The sequence below is a fragment of the Syngnathus typhle genome, linkage group LG1 (assembly GCF_033458585.1).
Source record: "Syngnathus typhle isolate RoL2023-S1 ecotype Sweden linkage group LG1, RoL_Styp_1.0, whole genome shotgun sequence".
Taxonomy (NCBI): Eukaryota; Metazoa; Chordata; class Actinopteri; order Syngnathiformes; family Syngnathidae; genus Syngnathus; species Syngnathus typhle.
The window spans coordinates 26,614,449-26,631,284 of NC_083738.1; the positions used below are offsets into that span (position 1 = coordinate 26,614,449).

A 16,836-nucleotide genomic window follows, 5' to 3' on the forward strand; every position below is an offset into this window, starting at 1 on the left:
GATAGGGGGGGCAGAAAAACAAACCCTCTGAAATGCCTCGTGAGCATGAAAACGTGAGGACAAAAAAAGAATCCATCGGGGCCAACCTGCTGCGTCGCTTGGAAGCGGAGGGAACATTTCCCAGCAGCCACTTCACACATGACAACAACACACACACACACACACACACATCTTGCATGCCCATCCCCAAGAAGACCCCTCCGAGCACACACACGTACTCCCATACGAGAGCTTTTTGCATAGAGCTTGCCCACAGTTGAATACATTCTAGGACAGAGGCCTCGTTTCCTTTGGGGAAAGACAAATGGCCAACTCGGGGATTCAACTTTTGGGGTTCTTCATGTCGCTGACCGGCATCGTGGCCCTGATCATCGGCACCGTTCTGCCCCAGTGGAAGATGTCGGCCTATATCGGGAACAACATCATCACGGCGGTGGCCATGTACCAGGGATTGTGGATGTCTTGCGCCTTCCAGAGTACGGGACAGCTCCAGTGCAAGATCTACGATTCCATCCTGCAGCTTGACAGTGAGTTGTCACGCCAGTATTTTTGAATTTTCTTTTTGTGTGGATGCTGTTGTTTGTTTTTGCAAAAAGGTTTGGCACTTTGACATGGAGACATGTAGCATCTGCCCAAGGTGGACCTCAATTTCTATACTATTATGATGCGGTGTATTGCACTGATGGGTTGAATCAGATCGGCAAATATTTTGCAAAATCTGTGATATTGTCACAATTTCATTGAATGCAATTCAATTCATTTTCAATAACTTTTTTGCCCTAAGCCCCCCCCCCCCCCCAGAAGAGCGGGGGATTGGCACTGAACACCACAAAGAGCAACATTTTTAAATGGACTGGATAGATTGATCCAATTACTGATTTGGATCAGTGATCACTTATTACTGAAGTCCCTGTTGTGATTCACAAGCTGAGCCACTTATACAATGTCAAATGTGACATTTTCCATCACACTTCCTTCAATCAATGCTGCGCAAATGCAGGCACAATAATAAAACTATACTTCAATAAATAGCTTTCTGACAGTGACCTTAAATGGAAGCTGGTCCATTACCCACTTCTAGAAGGTTCACCAGGATCTTCTCAAACAATAGAGGCCCCGCAACAGCACCTCCGCTCCCCTCGCTGCAGGAGGGTGCTGTTTGTGCGGGCCAGGCTGGGCCGGACTGGCACAGACTGGTTCGAGGTGGACGGAGACAAAGGAAGGTTTGCCGTGTAATGCTTTATAGGAGGTGGAAAGGGGGGAGGCGCTGGCAATGATGCGCCGACAGTCGTATTTCAAAGTCTGGCGCCACAGCGTTGTAACCCGGGGTTTCGTTTCTAGGAAGAGTTGACACTGAGGCCGCCTGACTGGCACTGAACCTCGCTGAGCACACACATAATAAATAAAAGCAGCTTTTGTGCAGCGTCTAGAGGGCCAGTCCAGAAGTTTTCATCATAACAAAATTGGATCCTCAACAGGTTCTCTTCAGGCCACCCGAGCGCTGATGATCGTGGGCATTATTGTGTCCGTGGCGGGCCTGGGCGTGGCCTGCACAGGCATGAAGTGCACAACATGCGGAGCGAGCGACAAGCTGCGCAAGGCCCGGACCGCCATGACGGGAGGGATCATACTGTTAGTGGGAGGTGAGTTGGACGGCTCCTTTCAATGACATCCAACGCGAGAACTGCAAAAATGGCTAAAGTACTCATGCTCTGTATCTACATCTACAGAGATGAATGGCAGGATGGCAACACCTTACCCCCCCACCCCACACACACACACACACGCGAATGGACAAAAAAAAAACTGCAACTCACATGTATAATCTGTCTTGGCATAACACAATGGTCTTAAAAAGTATACATAGAAATATAGAAAATGCGATGTCGATTTTTCGCATTAGTATAAAGTATTCGTATTTTACGGAATAATACAAACACCTTTAAACGCATCATATATTGAGAGCGAGAGCCGCGATAATTGAAATACAGCACAAAGTGTGCGGATCCCTGTGTTTCAATTTAAAAAATCTGACAAATTTACCTTATCTCACATTCATTCACAATTTACATCAATAATCATGCCTAAAAAATGTCCATTATAAAATGAACTTAAAGATTTTGCTTTCTGTAGGCGTTTTGACTTAAATCCGCTAGAATCTCTGAACTGAAATACATTCTTCTTCTTTCAAATAGATTACGTTCTTAAATAAAATAGTGCGCCCTCTTGTAGTAGTAGTAGTATTGCACCCACAATTAACGGAAGGCAGAACAAAATAGAATTATAAACTCAATAAAACACACAAAAAATGGGAAGCCCCGGAACCCGATACGGGCACCGCTGCACTGTAAATTGGCCAACACAAGGTCGAACTGTTACTTAAATATCTTTTTGTTACCTCTTTTTAGGGCTGTGCGCCATCGTGGCTTGCTCCTGGTTTGCTCACAACGTAATCCGGGCGTTCTATAACCCCTACACTCCTGTCAACACCAAGTAAGCTACGTTTGTACTTTTATTTACATCTTTGTTGTTATATTTTAGTTTTTCATACCAATCCACTTGATGCCGCAGGTTTGAGTTCGGCGCCGCCATCTTCATCGCGTGGGGAGGTTCCCTCCTCGACGTCTTGGGCGGCGCCATGTTGGCTGCTTCTTGTCCAAGAAAAAAACAGGTGTCCAAGTACCCAGCAGCTAATTCCCGCTCCGAGCCAGCCAGCAGCAATAAGGAGTATGTCTGAATGTCAGAATTATACAAAGATATCCAAGTGAAAATGTGTGTGGGCCGTCACGGTAGCGCAAACGTGAGACTTTATGCAAAATTGCTTGTTTATGACGCAGCAGTGTCACGCCCCGCCCTCGTGGTCAACATGTGTTAGCAAAAATGCTATACACTATTACAGGGGTGTCAAACTCTTTATTTTTATTTTTTTATTTTTTTTTTCCGCGGGCCGCGTTGTAGTCATAGCTTCTTTCGGAGGCCCATTATGACTGTCAACCCAAATAAATGTATGAGCACCTCATATATACAGTAAAAGCTACAAAACAAACAACTCTTTTTTTCAAATCAGACGAGTAAAAACTGGTAGAATTTTTATATTTTTTTTAAAGATAATAAAAGTGAAGACAATTTGCAATTCTAGCAATGACACACGAATTTGATGTACAATTTGTCTTCGCGGGCCACCTAAAATGATGTGGCGGGCCGTATCTGGCCCCCGGGCCTTGAGTTTGACACCTGTGCACTATTCGATCGTAAAAAAAACGTTGGCGGATGTGACTGCAGAATTGTCCACCCTTGCACATACATGTTAGACCTAGCATTTATTCTATAGTCACACATCAGCCATTAGGTTGGAAGCTATTTATTTGGCCAAACGTAGGATGGATTTTAGATTCCAGGTTTCTAGGCTGATGTTGTGTTTTGTGGAATTATTGTTTTTTATATATACATACAAGACAAACTGAGTTGTAGCTGATAGTTATGTAAAAATAAAAGCATTGTAACGTATTTTGTTCATGTTGTCTGTTTGCTAGAAGAAGAGGGAATTAGCAAAACTATGGAAAAACATAAGTCAAAATTGGCAACAAGAGCAGTCGCTTCTTACGTCGCCATGGTCAAAAATAGTTTCTTTCCACAACATCCTCGATAAAGATACGTTTATTTCCCCGGATGCAGATTTGAAAAGTTGTCCACTTTCATGCAAACAGCCAACAAAGTCCACATCAAATAAACGTTTTTTTGTTTTGTTTTTAAGTGTTACAATTTCACAGCCAACCCCCCCCCTCAAAAAATTAGAAGAAAACAAAAGTCACATTATACAAGAATGAGCATCTCAGTACAACAATAATGATCATCCTTAATAGTCAGTTGGTGCTTTTTGTCAGGGTGTGATTGTCACAGCAAATCACAAGCTTGTTTCCACCAGCTCCTTGAGTAAATCGTAACCTCCAGTAGATTGACAAGAACATGGCAGGGGACTCGAAAACATTCACGACTCTACAGGCTCATCCAGCCACGGGCAGCTCAGCATGCAGGCAACAGCGGTGCGGTGTCAAAAGTATGACGACGTAGCCCTTAAAAAAAGAGATGCTCCATGCAAAGAACACGCGTCACGGGCATCCCCACAAAGTGCAAACAACTTCATAGTTGACAAAGTAGCAATTAGAAATGATTTCTTTGAAAGCACATAACTTCACATTTTACAAACAAAAAAAAATCAGTACTTTTTTCTCATGTCATAAATAACAAAACTTTCATTCACTGGGTTATACAGTAGGCACACTACCAGTGTTAGCAGTATGGAGGTTAGCCGAGTGGACAACCAGATGTCGTAAAGCCCTCACAAGAGGGTGCAGAACCAGCATCTTCTCACCGGCACTCGTTCAGAAGCTCAGTCGGCAGGTCGCCGCAGACCTCCCGGGACGTGCGGCGCCATCGAAAGTCTGAAATGAGGTGAAATCAATTGCTTGTATTTTACAATGTGGGCGGAGGCTCCCGCCGGCGCCCTCTGCGGGCCAAGTTGCGCCATCGCTTGGAGACGACCGCAGGCCGAGATGGAGACACTGGGAAGGAGGTCTCCCGGTTCAGGACATGGGGAGAGACACGGGACACTGGCCGTTGTTGTTCATGATGTCGTCCAGTACTTCGTCGTCCAAGTCCACTAAAATGATAAAAGGGTCAGGATTGAACCCACATCACTACATCGCACACCTCTCGAGAGCAATTCACTTTTTGAGTCTTACCTTTCTTGGAGCGACCAATCTGTCCCAGCTTGGGGGCCCTCTGGCCAAGCCGCTGAGGGTTAGGACCACTGGGCCCGCTGCCTTGGCCGTGCTGGGCCCCGGGTCCAGGTTGCATTGGCGGCCCCGCCGGCGGGATCAGCTCGGGGACGCCAGAAGCGCCCAACATGTCTGCAAGGAGGCGCAGCGACTATTTCAGCCGCTAGATGTCCCCACAGCAAAAGAAGTCGCGCTATGTTGTTGCTGAGCTTCACTTCCGGAAGAGCTCTCACGATTCAATTCTGGGCTGCGAATTCAAATAATAAACACGTTCAAATAAATTCAGCAAATACCTTCTAGCCTATCGAACCAACTGAAATTAAAGTTGGGGGGAAAAAAAACACAGTTTATCAAACTAAAAGCAACCAGTCGACATTCCTTGAAAATCTTGCTTCAAATGCGCTCCATCAGTACATTATCTGTTTACAAAGATTCAATGGCGAATAATAATTACCCATATCCTCCTCATCTGAAGCCGCAGTGACGAATCGCCGAAAAATGAAAGGAGCCTCACCACAGCCGTGTTGTTGTTTACTGGGGCTCTCTCTCTTTCTCTCTCTCTCTCCCCCCTCGCTCTCTTTCTCCCTCTCTCACACTTGTTCGACGCGCCGCAGAAGAGAAGGCGAGACGTGGATTTATTTAAAGGAGCCTCTCTGCTGTGGGCTTTTCCGGCCGCTTTATCTTCCCGGTGCTCCCCCAAAATGTGCGCGTCGTTGAGCGTCCGATGTAAGCAAGCCGCACTGCTGCTGACGCCTGCTGTCATTGAGCACAAACTTTAACTGTAGGAGGTGATGCGTAGTTGCTTACGTCACAGCGACGAGCGTGACTCAGCCTCAGCCAATGAGTGGCACACTTTGACAATCGGCATCTATAAAGCATGAGATGCTTTTGTCACGTGACCGGACAGTAAAAAAAAAACACAAGTTGCACTTTTGGGGGATGAAAGTTGGAACAACTTTAAAATGTGAATTATTGATATCAATGTTAGGAAAATAAAGCAAGCAATTTATTTGCTCTAAATCATTTTGCTTCGTGTCTTTTTTGTGTTTAAGTCGGGGGATCATACATGAATAAATGTAAGTGTAAGAAAGCCAATTTTCACAATAAAGAATGGTTTAACTGAAACTATTATCAAAGTTTGTGGCCTTTAAGTTTGAGTTTGACTAGCGGTTTTATTTAATCATGAAAAATGTGCAACAAAATTTAAAGCTATGGATAAAAAAAAAAACTCTGTTGGGCTAACTAATATTAGTGCTATAACTGTCAATAGTTTATATTTTAAAATTATTCCAATTTAGATTACTGTTTTACGCTGCAGGACAAAAAAACAAAAACAAAAAGAGGTCTTTTTTTAACAGTGTGCAGTATCCACGTGAGCAACAGACACATCTGAAGGTGTGAACAATTTGAACATTTGCACACTTTGGAGAGTTCCCAACAAGAAACTAGCAAAGTGTTTGGCTCAGCAGAGTCACACGGGAACTGCTTGTTGTTTATCCCAAAACAGTGTCATGTTGTGTGGACACCAAAACACTTAAAAAAGAAACAAGCACAAAGACATAAAGTGTTCAAAAAGGAACACAGACTTCCAAGGATTATGCAAGTCAGGTAAGTTGTGCTTTTTTTTCTATTAAACATCCACTTGCTTTGTTTTCACCAAAAGATGACTGATTGAAGACTCTTGAGCTAAACATTGACCAACGTCAACTGGGTCGTATCGGGTCTGCTGAGTTCCGGTCAGAGCCCGAATGTTAAAGAAATGCTTGTGTGTTAATAAGTAAAGATAGTAGTTAGCAAAATGTTGCCTTGTTTAGTCATGAACATTGCATCGTGAAAGAGAGCGCTCTATTTCCAACACCTTATATTATCTTGTGAAAATAATGTACCAGTGTAAAACTTGAATACATTTTGTGACACCAACTGACATTAATAGAGTAGTTGTGAAAGTCTTCTTTGCTGGTGTCTGCGTAACTGTATTATACTGCCACCCATTGGCTAAGGCTGGTACTCCAGAAAGGGCAAGGAAATGAATTCCTGATGCGCAAACTATTTGATAAAGTAGAATATTATAGAGTTTTTTTTTTTTTTTTTAATAAGCTGCTCGGTTTCATTCAATTCAACCAGAAAAAGATGATTTGAGATGTCTCGTCACGTGGTCGGGGCCCAGCCGCAAAGTTGGCGCACCCAGGAGGGGGCGCAATGGAGCACGGGTCTGTGTGCTTGCCATCAAGACATGGGAGACTGTAAGTGTACCTGGCGGGGGGTGGGGGGGGTGGTGTTCTGATGAGATGACCCCACTGGGTGTGTTTTTGTAGGCTGTTTTGCACTGTGCTGCCTGCCACTGTTCACCTGTAAGGTGGCCAGGAAGGCGGGTCTGTGTCCCCTTCTGCCGCTGCTGGACTGTCTTGGCTGCGTACCCCCGGCCTCCCTCGCCGTGAGGGCCTCTGTCAGGGAAAAATACGGCATAAAGGTACGTACGCACACACGTCAAGCCATATCTTCAATTTTTAAATCATTGAGGTTGAGACATTGTTTAATTTTAGAGACAACCTTTCCAGTGTCAACGAAACAATATTTGTAGCTCCACTGCAGCCCAAAGATGTTTTTGTCCTTAAGATTCCGCCCAACTACATAAATTCTATTTGAGAAATGCATCCTAATGTAGATTAAGATGGCTGGCAGTGACTTTTCGAGTCCGGACTGGGCTAGGATTGAGAAACAAAGATGCAGGTGGGGGCGGCTTTGCTGTAGAGTTGGAGCATTGCCATGAAAGAAGAAGGTGGTTGATAATGTTGGCACCTCCGGAGGCGGAGTGGGCCGCGGAGCAAGCGTTCAGACTTTGCAGGATTGAGACGAAAAAATAAATGAAAATTAATATCAAACTCAGTACGTGCATCGTAATGACATTAGTAGTTTCATCGACTTGAAGCATGTCTCTGCTTTGCATCCAAATATAGGATGATTTATAATGCTGTGTGAGTCCAGCTAAATGTTCACCTTTGGCTGGATCCTCCCACTCGTGCTCTCTTCCAGGGGAGCGTGTGGGGCGACTGCCTGTACGGATGCTGCTGCTACCCGCTATCTTGGCTCCAGATCTCCAGAGAGCTGAAAAGAAGAGCTGCATTTCACGCCGCCTCCTCTTTGTCCTCCTCCTCTTTCTCGGACAAATACACGGCATTGACTCCCCTGCAGGGAGCGCACTTGGTCTGAACCACAGGGCAGACTACTAAATAAACATTTCTCTTGTGTGACTTTCAACAGTATTTAAACCTTCTGCCATCTTCTGGAAGAGGAGTCGAAATTTCTGTCCGTCACTTTCTGCTGCTGGCAAAGTTAAATGAATAAATATATAGTTGGGAAAAGACTAATCCGGAGGATACATGTTTTTCTCCACCCACAAAGACTCTCCCTCTGCTGGTTGTCGGGAGAAAAACAATGATTTTTGTTTGCTGTTTTGTATTCAAATGGAAGCAACACAATCAGTTCTGCAAGCATTTGGTGATTGATTGACATGACTGAATAAAAGAGGAGCCAGTATTGAGCCTTGTGGTACTCCAGTAGAACGAAGGAGGTATGAAGAGATTTAACCATCTATTTAAAGTCTTTGTCTTTTCTGACCAGTAGGTCAGAAATAACAAACGAAAAAATGTTTTTTTCTTATGTGAATTTCAGATCTCTTCTGATCCTGAAGAAAATGATTATACCGTATTTTCCGGACTATAAGGCGCACCGGACTATAAGGCGCACCTTCACTGAATGGTCTATTTTAAAACTTTGTCCTTATATAAGGCGCACCGGACTATAAGGCGCACCATTAATACATCATGTCAGATTTTTAATCCAAATCAAATCATTCTCCATTTTATCTTTTTTATTTCAACTTCAGACGCAACAAATTACTTTATAATCACAAAATAATGATCCAGAGTCTTTTTCATAGTATTCAGTGGGCCACTTATGATTTATTTCATGACACAATGCTTCGGGCCAGTTTAAATTTAGGAATTTGGTCCATATATAAGGCGCACCGGCTTTGGAGAAAATTTTCGGTTTTTAGGTGCGCCTTATAGTCCGGAAAATATGGTAATATAAACAATGACGTTAATGAAAAAAGAACAAATATGTCAGGAATCAGGCTCGCGTACACAAGACAGCATATCCAACATCGTTTTTACACCTTTCAATATGTTTTGCATAACGGTAATCTAATCAGGAGAATCAGTCGGCTCCATTTTGTACAATTTCATTATCGCACGCTATTGGACCGGGCCGACCAGTTACTGTGACCCGACCGTCTATAAAATAAGAACCGTGTGGAGGCTCGTGCATCGGTCACTGCCTCCTACCACAGGAACACGTACGACTTCCACTCTTGTAAGTTGTCCTGCTTTTCATCTTTACTACCAAGGAATGCTACGAATGTTCACATATTGGTGAAAACTTGAGTCCTATTTGAGTCATTCAGTGCCAATGACGGTTATAGACGTCAAAGATGGGTTGGCAGTGAATATCAAGTTGAATTTAATTGTTAGCGTTGGCTGTTTTCATGATTGTGGTCATTTGTGGCAGATAGCGCAGCTATGTCTTACCAGATGAACCAACCCAAACCCTTCACCATGACCACCATGACCAGCCTGAACAACCAGTGGAGCTCGGACATCTGCGATTGCTTCGACGACCTGCCACAATGTGAGCGAGTGTGCAGTTGATGATGGCTAGACATGATTCAACGCCAAAAATGCTATCAGAGGCTTCATATTGGAGATGAGGCGTGACGGGGAAGGGTTAAGGCACGGTTAGTTCAGCTGTCCTTGATGCTTTATATGATAAAAGGCGCTACGTGACGTGAAGACTTAATGAGCGCCACGATGCGGGCGTGATAAGTGAAAAGAACTAGGGCGAGGAATTAATGAATTTGCCCAGATGCCTAGACAATTGGAGAGTCTTGACAAGTCTTGAGACCCTCAAAAGTGTAACACTGTTTTAGTGAAAATATTCTTTTTTCTATCCAGGTTGTTTTGCCTTCTGGTGCCTTCCGTGCTTCACGTGTAAAACGTCGCACGACGCCGGTGAGTGTCTTTGTTTGCCGTTGCTGGATGCCTTTGGGATCATCCCGCCCATGACCACCGCCCTCCGGGTGTCCGTACGCCAACGCTACGGCATTCAGGTACTCACACAACCGCAACGGAATCGTTTCAAAGTTGACTTTTTGTGAACTGTTGATAATTCCTCCCTACTTGCAATTTAAAAACCCAGTTCAAGATTAAAAGATATCATTAAAAGTCTGATGAAAGCAAGATTGAACCTTTTTGATTTTAATTCTGAAAGATATGTTTGGCACAAACGCCTAAAACAAAAACTATGAACGGTTCAAAATAGTAGCTGCTGTTATTCGGCCTCCTTTCAGCCTACAAAAACATCAGAAATGTGTTTGGGGTTAATCAAAGGCAATTGCATTTTACACAAGTTGCATCCCAGTTACGAGAGTGTGTACACTTTTGCAACCATATTATCTCTGTTGTTTTTTTTTATTTTTGGGGGGGGGTGAAAAAAATCGAATCAGTTGTCAAGAAAATCGCTCACATCCATGGTGGAAACAGTTTTTAAATGAATCTTTTGAGTCTGTTTTATAAAAACTTGGTATTCAAACAAGGGTGTGTCGACTTTTTCTATCTGCACAATTGAGCAATAAATGTCCTGGTTCAATTTGTAGTGTCATTATGTCGTCCACAGGGTACAGTTTGCAGCGATTGCATCTACGCTTGCTGCTGCGGCCCGTGCACCTGGTGCCAAATCTCCCGCGAAATCCAAGCCAGAAAAAACCCCATCACCTTCGTCAACATGGCACCTTGAGAAAAATGCCCGAGGTCTTCATCCCTTACGTCATCGCTCCAGCCGTGAGCACATTCTGGGACTTTTATCTATATCTGATGGGGTCCGAGTACGTCGGCACCCTTGGAATGTCACCTAACAGCTGATTGAACTTTAGGATATACGTCACGTAGAGTAAATCTGGAGATCTGACCTACGTCACGTCGTTTTGATAGAGCACATCATAGTCAGGTTTAATTCAAAATATTTGTAATAAAGATGAAAGATTCCAATGAATGTCAATATTTCTACCTTTTGTTTGTATTAAGCACTGAAATAAATAAAAACATCAGTAACTTAAGTGTGTTTGAATCCAAGTGTGAAGTCGCGGAACTTTCCGAAGCTGTCTCCAACGGTTAACGTGAACGGCGAGCATCGTGTGAAATGGCTGCAAAATGACTGGCCACAGAGAAAACAAACAAAAGCGTCTGTCGGAGGAGCACCCGGGGAATCAAATGTGTCACCGTCGTGAGGTGTGGGACAATTGCAGGAAGGAAGCCTTGGTGGACTGGCGAGTGTCCCGAGAGTTTGGCTCGCAGATGGACCTTGAGAACATCACTGGAGCATACTTTTTCTTGCTCACGTTATTTTCCTTGTTTCGCGTGTGACTTTGCCATTTCCGGCGCTACTGCCGTTCCCGTCCGTCGCACTTTCTCCTGGTCTCATTAAGGCCTCAAGAAACTGCATGGAATTTTCCATGCAACTCAGTCCATCAAGTCAAGTTTGACTATATTAAATGGGAGTTACAGCAGTTCAAATGCCTCTGATTAACCCTAAGGAAAATTCGGATGTTCTTGTAGGCTTTTCCTGCAACTCTCAGCTGAAGCTTACCTTCCCGTCAAACCATTAAACAAAGATCATTACCGTTTTTTTCCATGTATAATGCGCAAAATTTAACTAATTTATTGTCCTAAAATCTGGGGTGCGCATTATACATGGGTACAAATTATTATTATTATTATTTATTTATTTATTTTATCCGGATATGATACGGCGGCCGCCATTACAGATGCGCTTTCTTCTCTGCTGTTCACTTCAAACACAATGCTCTCGTATCAGACGCTTGCTCGATCACCTGCTCGTTTGCTGTCACGATGTAACCTACACAAATCCGAAACATTTCTTCGCTATCGAGTTTGCTAGCGCATGCACAGTGATACTGACCGGCAGAATAACATCCAGTTGTTCCCAAAGATGATCTTTTTTCTGAAATAATTTTACGTTTAAGGACTTGAGTAGGAGTCAAAATTTGGGTGCGTATTAAACATGGGTACAGGCTTTTTTCCAGCATCAACAGGCCATTTTTAGGCTGCGTATTATACATGGGGGCGCATTATACATGGAAAAAAACGGTACTCGTTTATTCAAAGCAAGCACTCAGTGTAGCTTCTGCTAACTAAATGCTAACAAATAATGAGGAACACCATCGGCTCGCGGGCTAGTAATTAGCATCTACGTGGAGGTGCTGTTAAACATTAAGATGTCTGAGCACAAACGTTATAGCCCACAAAGATATCTTGGAAGAAGGACAAATTTTAATGCCATACATAAAAGTGTGACAAAAAATGGTTTCATTCTGTTATATTGTCAGATTATTGTCATGATGAACGATATAGAAACGAGTCGGGCTTCTCGTGTTCACTTTTCAAATTTCGTCACATGTCACATGAGTGATTGCGTTCTCAACCTTGGACTCTGACCTGGCAGTTTGTGTATTTGGTGTTGCAGGGAATCACAGAGTCGGGAAGTAAAAGTGTGTTTTTTAAAACAACAAAGGTGAGCTACCTGAGCATTTTGCACAATTTATCCGCTTGATACTATTGTGGGTTCGATCATTCAGTCTTTTGGAAAATAATAAGGGGAAGGGGCGTGCAGAGACAAAGTTCCATGTGCCTCATGGAAGTTGTAGACACTCTGACTCATTTTGCGTATGAAGTTGAAGAGAAATGTGTGACTGCTCTGCTCAGCTAGCTCTGCTAGCTTATTAGGACATGGACTACATGCGATTTGTGATATACTTCCGATCTTGCCAGTGGTCGGCAAATTGTTTCCACTCAAATTTGTACCTCCATAAAAAAACAATGGAGAAAAATACAGATAATATAGGTTGCTTAAAATTTTGTGTGGCTAAAAAGACATACCTGGCGGGTTTTGCGCATTTCCGGCTTACTAATTTAATGTCTTTCCCCGTGCAGTTAGATCGTCTCTCCCCGGAACTTCCCAAGACTATGGCAGTGCTCCTCGCAGTGTTGGGCTTCCTGTCGCTATGGCCGGCTGGAACGGACAGCAGCAGGATCCTGGTGGTGCCGGTGGACGGCAGCCATTGGATCAACATGGAGGTGATCCTGAAAGTGCTGCACTCCAGAGGACACCAACTCACGGTGCTGCACTCCCCCAACAGCTGGTACATCCCGACCAACGCTTCCTTCTACACTTCTATCACCGCCCGCATGTTCGAGGATGGCAACAAGAAGGACTACTACAATAAATTGCTCTTGAATGTTCTCGAGGTCCGCCGGTCCGCCGGCTTCTTGACGACCTTCTACCAGCAGCGCTTGATCACAAACCTGTTGGCGACCGGACATAAAACTCTGGCCGATGCAGCCGGCGAGATGTTGGACAACCCTGCTTTCGTTGCAAAGCTACGAGAGGCCAAGTTTGATTTGATGCTAACGGATCCCGGCCTGACGGTGGGGGTGCTTCTGGGGAATTACCTCAAGTTGCCGATGGTTTTCAACGTGCGTTGGATGAATAATGGCGAGAGCCACTTTGCCATGGCCCCGTCCCCGCTCTCCTACGTCCCCGTGCCCGGAAGTGAGCTGGATGATCAGATGGATTTCCCGGGAAGGCTTAAGAACATGCTACATTACGTTTACAGTCTCATCGAACTCCACTTTTACTTGAACCCGGTTTATGCAGATTTGTTCCGGCGCCACTTTCCACCCAAAACAGACTTGTTCACCCTGGAGCATGCGGCGGATATCTGGCTGGTGAGGTCAGATTTTATCTTTGAGCTCCCGCGGCCGACCATGCCAAATGTGTTCTACGTGGGGGGTTTCCAGTGTGAGAAGGCCAAACCCTTGACTGCGGATCTGGAAGCCTTCGTGCAGAGCTCGGGGGAGCACGGGGTGGTGTTGATGTCTTTGGGAACGCTGGTGTCGGCCCTGCCTCGTGATGTCACCGAAGCCATCGCCGCTGCGTTCGCTCAGCTCCCCCAGAAGGTGGTCTGGAGGATCAAAGGGGAGAAGCCTTCGTCCTTGGGCGACAACACCTTGTTGGTGGACTGGTTGCCTCAGAATGACCTCTTGGGACACCCCAAAACCCGCGCCTTTGTCGCTCACGGAGGTACCAACGGCATGTACGAGGCCATCTACCACGGGGTTCCGGTTCTGGGTCTGCCGCTGCTCTTTGACCAGTTTGACAACCTATTGCGACTGAAGGTGCGTGGGGCAGCCCGAGTGGTGGAGGCCAAATCGCTCACCGCGGAAAGCTTCCTGGAAGCTCTCAAGGACATCCTGGAGAATCCGACCTACCGCGATAACATGCGCCGACTCTCTCGTCTCCATCACGATCGCCCGATGCCTCCGTTGGAGACCGCCGTCTTTTGGATCGAGTACGTCACCAGGCACGGAGGAGCGTCGCATCTGCGGGCAGTCGGTTACAGCCTGCCTTGGTACTCCTACTTCTGCCTGGACGTGGTTCTGTTCATCACCGCTGTCGTCGCGACTTTTGCGTGGATTTCCATGTTCACGTGTAAGACCGTCTGCTGTCGGCGGTTCGGTAGAAAGATGAAACGCGAATGAAACATTCTGATTGTTGATATTGGTTGTCACTCGTTTCATTTCGACCACTGAACCCGACATTGCTGCTGCCTGGGAATCAAAATGCAGAGCAACGTTAGCGTAGAAAAGGTGACCAGGTCAAGTTCGTCTCTATACGCTGGGACAGGGGTGTCGGTTTGTTGTCGGATTTTTATTTTTTTTTTAATCAATAAATCAGTCTGGTGGCATTTTCAAGGGAGCAAAATGAGCGATTGGACATGAACAAGCTTTCCTTTTTAAAAAATACTTCCTGAAGCCAATTGTCTCCACACAGCCATTCTTCCCGAGGACAATTGCAATTGTGTTTTCCCTCCCAGAAAAGTACATAACATTTCAAATATGAAATCCCATAACCTTGTCCATATCGAGGTCATTTCTTTGATCATTTTTTCAAATTAGACATTTTTTTTTACAGACAATAAAAAAACTAAAAACTGCGAGTTGTTAATGGTGTCAGGAAACAATTCTCACATTGATATCAATTGTCTGAACCCTCCGAATATTGCAAACTCCCGAAATCCTAACGAACATACATACATTCACGTGTTCAACGGCGGATTTTCCAGCTCGTAGCGTGACCTGTAGCTTCTGTATGTTTTTGCCCAAGCCCAAAAGGCGTTCTCCTATCTCAGGATGTTGCCCGTAAAAGCCAAGACTTTGGCTTCCTGTGGAGGAAACGATCAAAGAATGGACAAAAGTCGGTCCAGACGCCGCGTTCCCAGCACTTGTTGAGCGCAGGTCACCCAGCAACAAGAAAGTCGTAGCGTTCTTGCTCCCGGTGCCGCAGGTGCTCTTTGTCCCCTGATGGATGCTTGGCAGACGAAACCCAAATCTGGCCTCCGTGGGAATACCTCAGAAGAAGTTTGTCTTCTCGAATGGCAAAGTGGCGTGTAGGCGTGCGGCGTTCGCCATGTCCAACGACAGCTGCGGCCTCCCCTTGGAGACGGACGTCCCGGGGTTGACTTGCATCTACGGCCTGGTCTTCGCCGTGGGCCTGCCCTGCAATCTGCTGTCGCTCTGGGGCTTGTACCACCTGGGTCGCTCGGGTAGCGGCGGATGCCAGCGAGTCTACATCCTCAACCTGCTTCTGTCCGACCTCCTGCAGCTGCTCACCCTGCCCCTGTGGATCCTGTACCTGCAGGGCAGCCACCGCTGGCCCTACGGTCAGCTGACCTGCGAGCTGGTGGGCTACGTGTTCTACGTCAACGTCTACGCCAGCGTCATGTTCCTGTGCCTAATAGCGCTGGACCGCTGCCTGGCCATCGTGTTCCCGCTGAGCAGCCGCAGGGTTAGGACGGTCCGGGTGGCTGCAGTGTCGGGCTTGGCGGTGTGGACGCTCACGTTCCTCTTCTGCCTTTCTGGACTCTTGCCATCCGTTTTTGACTCGGAGCGGCGACTGTGTCTGGAGCAGTATCCTGTCAGCCCCCGTTATGCCCACTTCAAGATCACCACTGTGGCTCTGGGCTTCCTGTTGCCGTGCGCCATACTCGGGTAAGCCTGAACACGCAAACACTTACATCCTATAATCATGTGTCATTCTTTTTTTTTTTTTTTTCCATACCTGACTTTCAGCTACACGTCAGCCCACATCTGGGTCACCCTGCGCCACTCTCCCTCCCTGTCGGCCCACGAGCGTCGCAAGATCGTGGGCGTCCTGGTGGTCATTACGGTCAACTTCATCGTAGTGTTCGGACCGTACCACTTGGTAGGCGGCTACAGATTTGCCTCCTTGCTGCAGGCCGACGAGCCGTGCGCGCTGGAGCGCTCCATCTTCTTGCTCTACCGCCTGTGCTACGGGCTGACCAGCCTCAACACCATGCTCGATCCACTCTTCTACATTTTCCTGTGCGCTGACGCCCGGCTGGAGCTGAGAAGGTCGCTGCCTTGCTCCGGGCGAGGCCAAAACGCTGGCAAAGTGACAGCTGGGAGCAGCAGAGCTCATCCGGATCCAGACAAGGAAAGTGGACAAAATAATCTGCTGGTTGCCTGAAGGCTTTTTTTTTGCCAGATTCCAAAGACCCCTTTGAAATCCTCTAAAAAAAAAAAAATACTGTATATTCTAGGGGGGGTGGGGGTAGTAATACTGCGTGAATAAAGTACTCTTTGTGCCAGACTACAATATATATTTTTGAGGTCACATTTAGATCAGGGCTTTAAGTGGGCCGAAGCTAAACTTGATGTATTTGTTAATTGTGTGTGCGTCACGTCAACACTGATATGTAGGCATGCACTTTTTTTTTTAATATGACAATTTATTTTTTCAACAAAAAAAACCCCAAAAACAAACATTGCAAGCTTAAGATAGCAGAATCTCTGGTGTCACAAAAACTAATAAGATTTTGGAAAAAAAACGCTAACAATTGGAC

General features: G+C 45.6%; 6 protein-coding genes across 8 annotated transcripts; 5 read left to right on the forward strand and 1 right to left on the reverse strand.

Annotated features, from left to right (window-relative positions):
* The first annotated feature begins 30 nt into the window (after positions 1–30).
* cldn7a (claudin 7a) lies at positions 31–3,499 on the forward strand. The gene is made up of 4 exons (XM_061287360.1): positions 31–527; positions 1,479–1,643; positions 2,409–2,493; positions 2,572–3,499. Exons 1-4 carry the CDS (start codon positions 305–307, stop codon positions 2,735–2,737), a joined length of 639 nt encoding a protein of 212 aa, XP_061143344.1. The 5' UTR covers positions 31–304; the 3' UTR covers positions 2,738–3,499.
* A 142-nt stretch (positions 3,500–3,641) lies between these two features.
* Positions 3,642–5,589, reverse strand: si:dkey-112a7.4 (uncharacterized). 2 transcript variants are annotated; one of them, XM_061287374.1, is made up of 3 exons: positions 5,233–5,589; positions 4,743–4,910; positions 3,642–4,660 (listed from the first exon to the last, which is right to left on the reverse strand). In XM_061287374.1, exons 1-3 carry the CDS (start codon positions 5,234–5,236, stop codon positions 4,584–4,586), a joined length of 249 nt encoding a protein of 82 aa, XP_061143358.1. In that variant the 5' UTR covers positions 5,237–5,589; the 3' UTR covers positions 3,642–4,583. The 2 variants fall into 2 exon arrangements, with proteins under 2 accessions (XP_061143358.1, XP_061143368.1); XM_061287384.1 differs by having other exon boundaries at positions 4,743–5,025; positions 5,233–5,584.
* Positions 5,590–6,221: 632 nt separating this feature from the next.
* Positions 6,222–8,319, forward strand: LOC133150482 (cornifelin homolog B-like). Its single transcript, XM_061273032.1, has 4 exons — positions 6,222–6,386; positions 6,903–7,021; positions 7,094–7,248; positions 7,812–8,319. The coding sequence occupies exons 2-4, from the start codon at positions 6,919–6,921 to the stop codon at positions 7,986–7,988; spliced, it is 435 nt and encodes a 144-aa protein (XP_061129016.1). The 5' UTR covers positions 6,222–6,386; positions 6,903–6,918; the 3' UTR covers positions 7,989–8,319.
* A 696-nt stretch (positions 8,320–9,015) lies between these two features.
* LOC133150491 (cornifelin homolog A-like) lies at positions 9,016–10,950 on the forward strand. 2 transcript variants are annotated; one of them, XM_061273043.1, is made up of 4 exons: positions 9,016–9,152; positions 9,348–9,467; positions 9,791–9,945; positions 10,512–10,950. In XM_061273043.1, the coding sequence occupies exons 2-4, from the start codon at positions 9,359–9,361 to the stop codon at positions 10,629–10,631; spliced, it is 384 nt and encodes a 127-aa protein (XP_061129027.1). In that variant the 5' UTR covers positions 9,016–9,152; positions 9,348–9,358; the 3' UTR covers positions 10,632–10,950. The 2 variants fall into 2 exon arrangements, with proteins under 2 accessions (XP_061129027.1, XP_061129036.1); XM_061273052.1 differs by having other exon boundaries at positions 9,088–9,152; positions 9,352–9,467.
* A 1,385-nt stretch (positions 10,951–12,335) lies between these two features.
* On the forward strand, positions 12,336–14,665 carry ugt5g1 (UDP glucuronosyltransferase 5 family, polypeptide G1). Its single transcript, XM_061272936.1, has 2 exons — positions 12,336–12,425; positions 12,845–14,665. The coding sequence occupies exon 2, from the start codon at positions 12,878–12,880 to the stop codon at positions 14,450–14,452; it is 1,575 nt and encodes a 524-aa protein (XP_061128920.1). The 5' UTR covers positions 12,336–12,425; positions 12,845–12,877; the 3' UTR covers positions 14,453–14,665.
* A 458-nt stretch (positions 14,666–15,123) lies between these two features.
* On the forward strand, positions 15,124–16,752 carry si:dkey-165a24.9 (G-protein coupled receptor 4). Its single transcript, XM_061272946.1, has 2 exons — positions 15,124–15,961; positions 16,043–16,752. Exons 1-2 carry the CDS (start codon positions 15,279–15,281, stop codon positions 16,458–16,460), a joined length of 1,101 nt encoding a protein of 366 aa, XP_061128930.1. The 5' UTR covers positions 15,124–15,278; the 3' UTR covers positions 16,461–16,752.
* Positions 16,753–16,836: the final 84 nt, after the last annotated feature.

Excerpts from the sequence above, each read along its gene's own strand:
- cldn7a (XM_061287360.1), top strand. The coding sequence starts at position 305 with ATGGCCAACTCGGGGATTCAACTTTTGGGGTTCTTCATGTCGCTGACC. Across the intron at positions 528-1,478 it reads TTCCATCCTGCAGCTTGACA|GTTCTCTTCAGGCCACCCGA; the intron begins GTGAGTTGTCAC and ends GATCCTCAACAG. Across the intron at positions 2,494-2,571 it reads TACACTCCTGTCAACACCAA|GTTTGAGTTCGGCGCCGCCA; the intron begins GTAAGCTACGTT and ends TTGATGCCGCAG.
- si:dkey-112a7.4 (XM_061287374.1), bottom strand. Across the intron at positions 4,661-4,742 it reads GATTGGTCGCTCCAAGAAAG|TGGACTTGGACGACGAAGTA; the intron begins GTAAGACTCAAA and ends TTATCATTTTAG.
- LOC133150482 (XM_061273032.1), top strand. The coding sequence starts at position 6,919 with ATGTCTCGTCACGTGGTCGGGGCCCAGCCGCAAAGTTGGCGCACCCAG. Across the intron at positions 7,022-7,093 it reads CCATCAAGACATGGGAGACT|GCTGTTTTGCACTGTGCTGC; the intron begins GTAAGTGTACCT and ends GTGTTTTTGTAG. Across the intron at positions 7,249-7,811 it reads GGGAAAAATACGGCATAAAG|GGGAGCGTGTGGGGCGACTG; the intron begins GTACGTACGCAC and ends GCTCTCTTCCAG.
- LOC133150491 (XM_061273043.1), top strand. The coding sequence starts at position 9,359 with ATGTCTTACCAGATGAACCAACCCAAACCCTTCACCATGACCACCATG. Across the intron at positions 9,468-9,790 it reads CTTCGACGACCTGCCACAAT|GTTGTTTTGCCTTCTGGTGC; the intron begins GTGAGCGAGTGT and ends TTTTCTATCCAG. Across the intron at positions 9,946-10,511 it reads GCCAACGCTACGGCATTCAG|GGTACAGTTTGCAGCGATTG; the intron begins GTACTCACACAA and ends TGTCGTCCACAG.
- ugt5g1 (XM_061272936.1), top strand. The coding sequence starts at position 12,878 with ATGGCAGTGCTCCTCGCAGTGTTGGGCTTCCTGTCGCTATGGCCGGCT.
- si:dkey-165a24.9 (XM_061272946.1), top strand. The coding sequence starts at position 15,279 with ATGCTTGGCAGACGAAACCCAAATCTGGCCTCCGTGGGAATACCTCAG. Across the intron at positions 15,962-16,042 it reads TTGCCGTGCGCCATACTCGG|CTACACGTCAGCCCACATCT; the intron begins GTAAGCCTGAAC and ends CCTGACTTTCAG.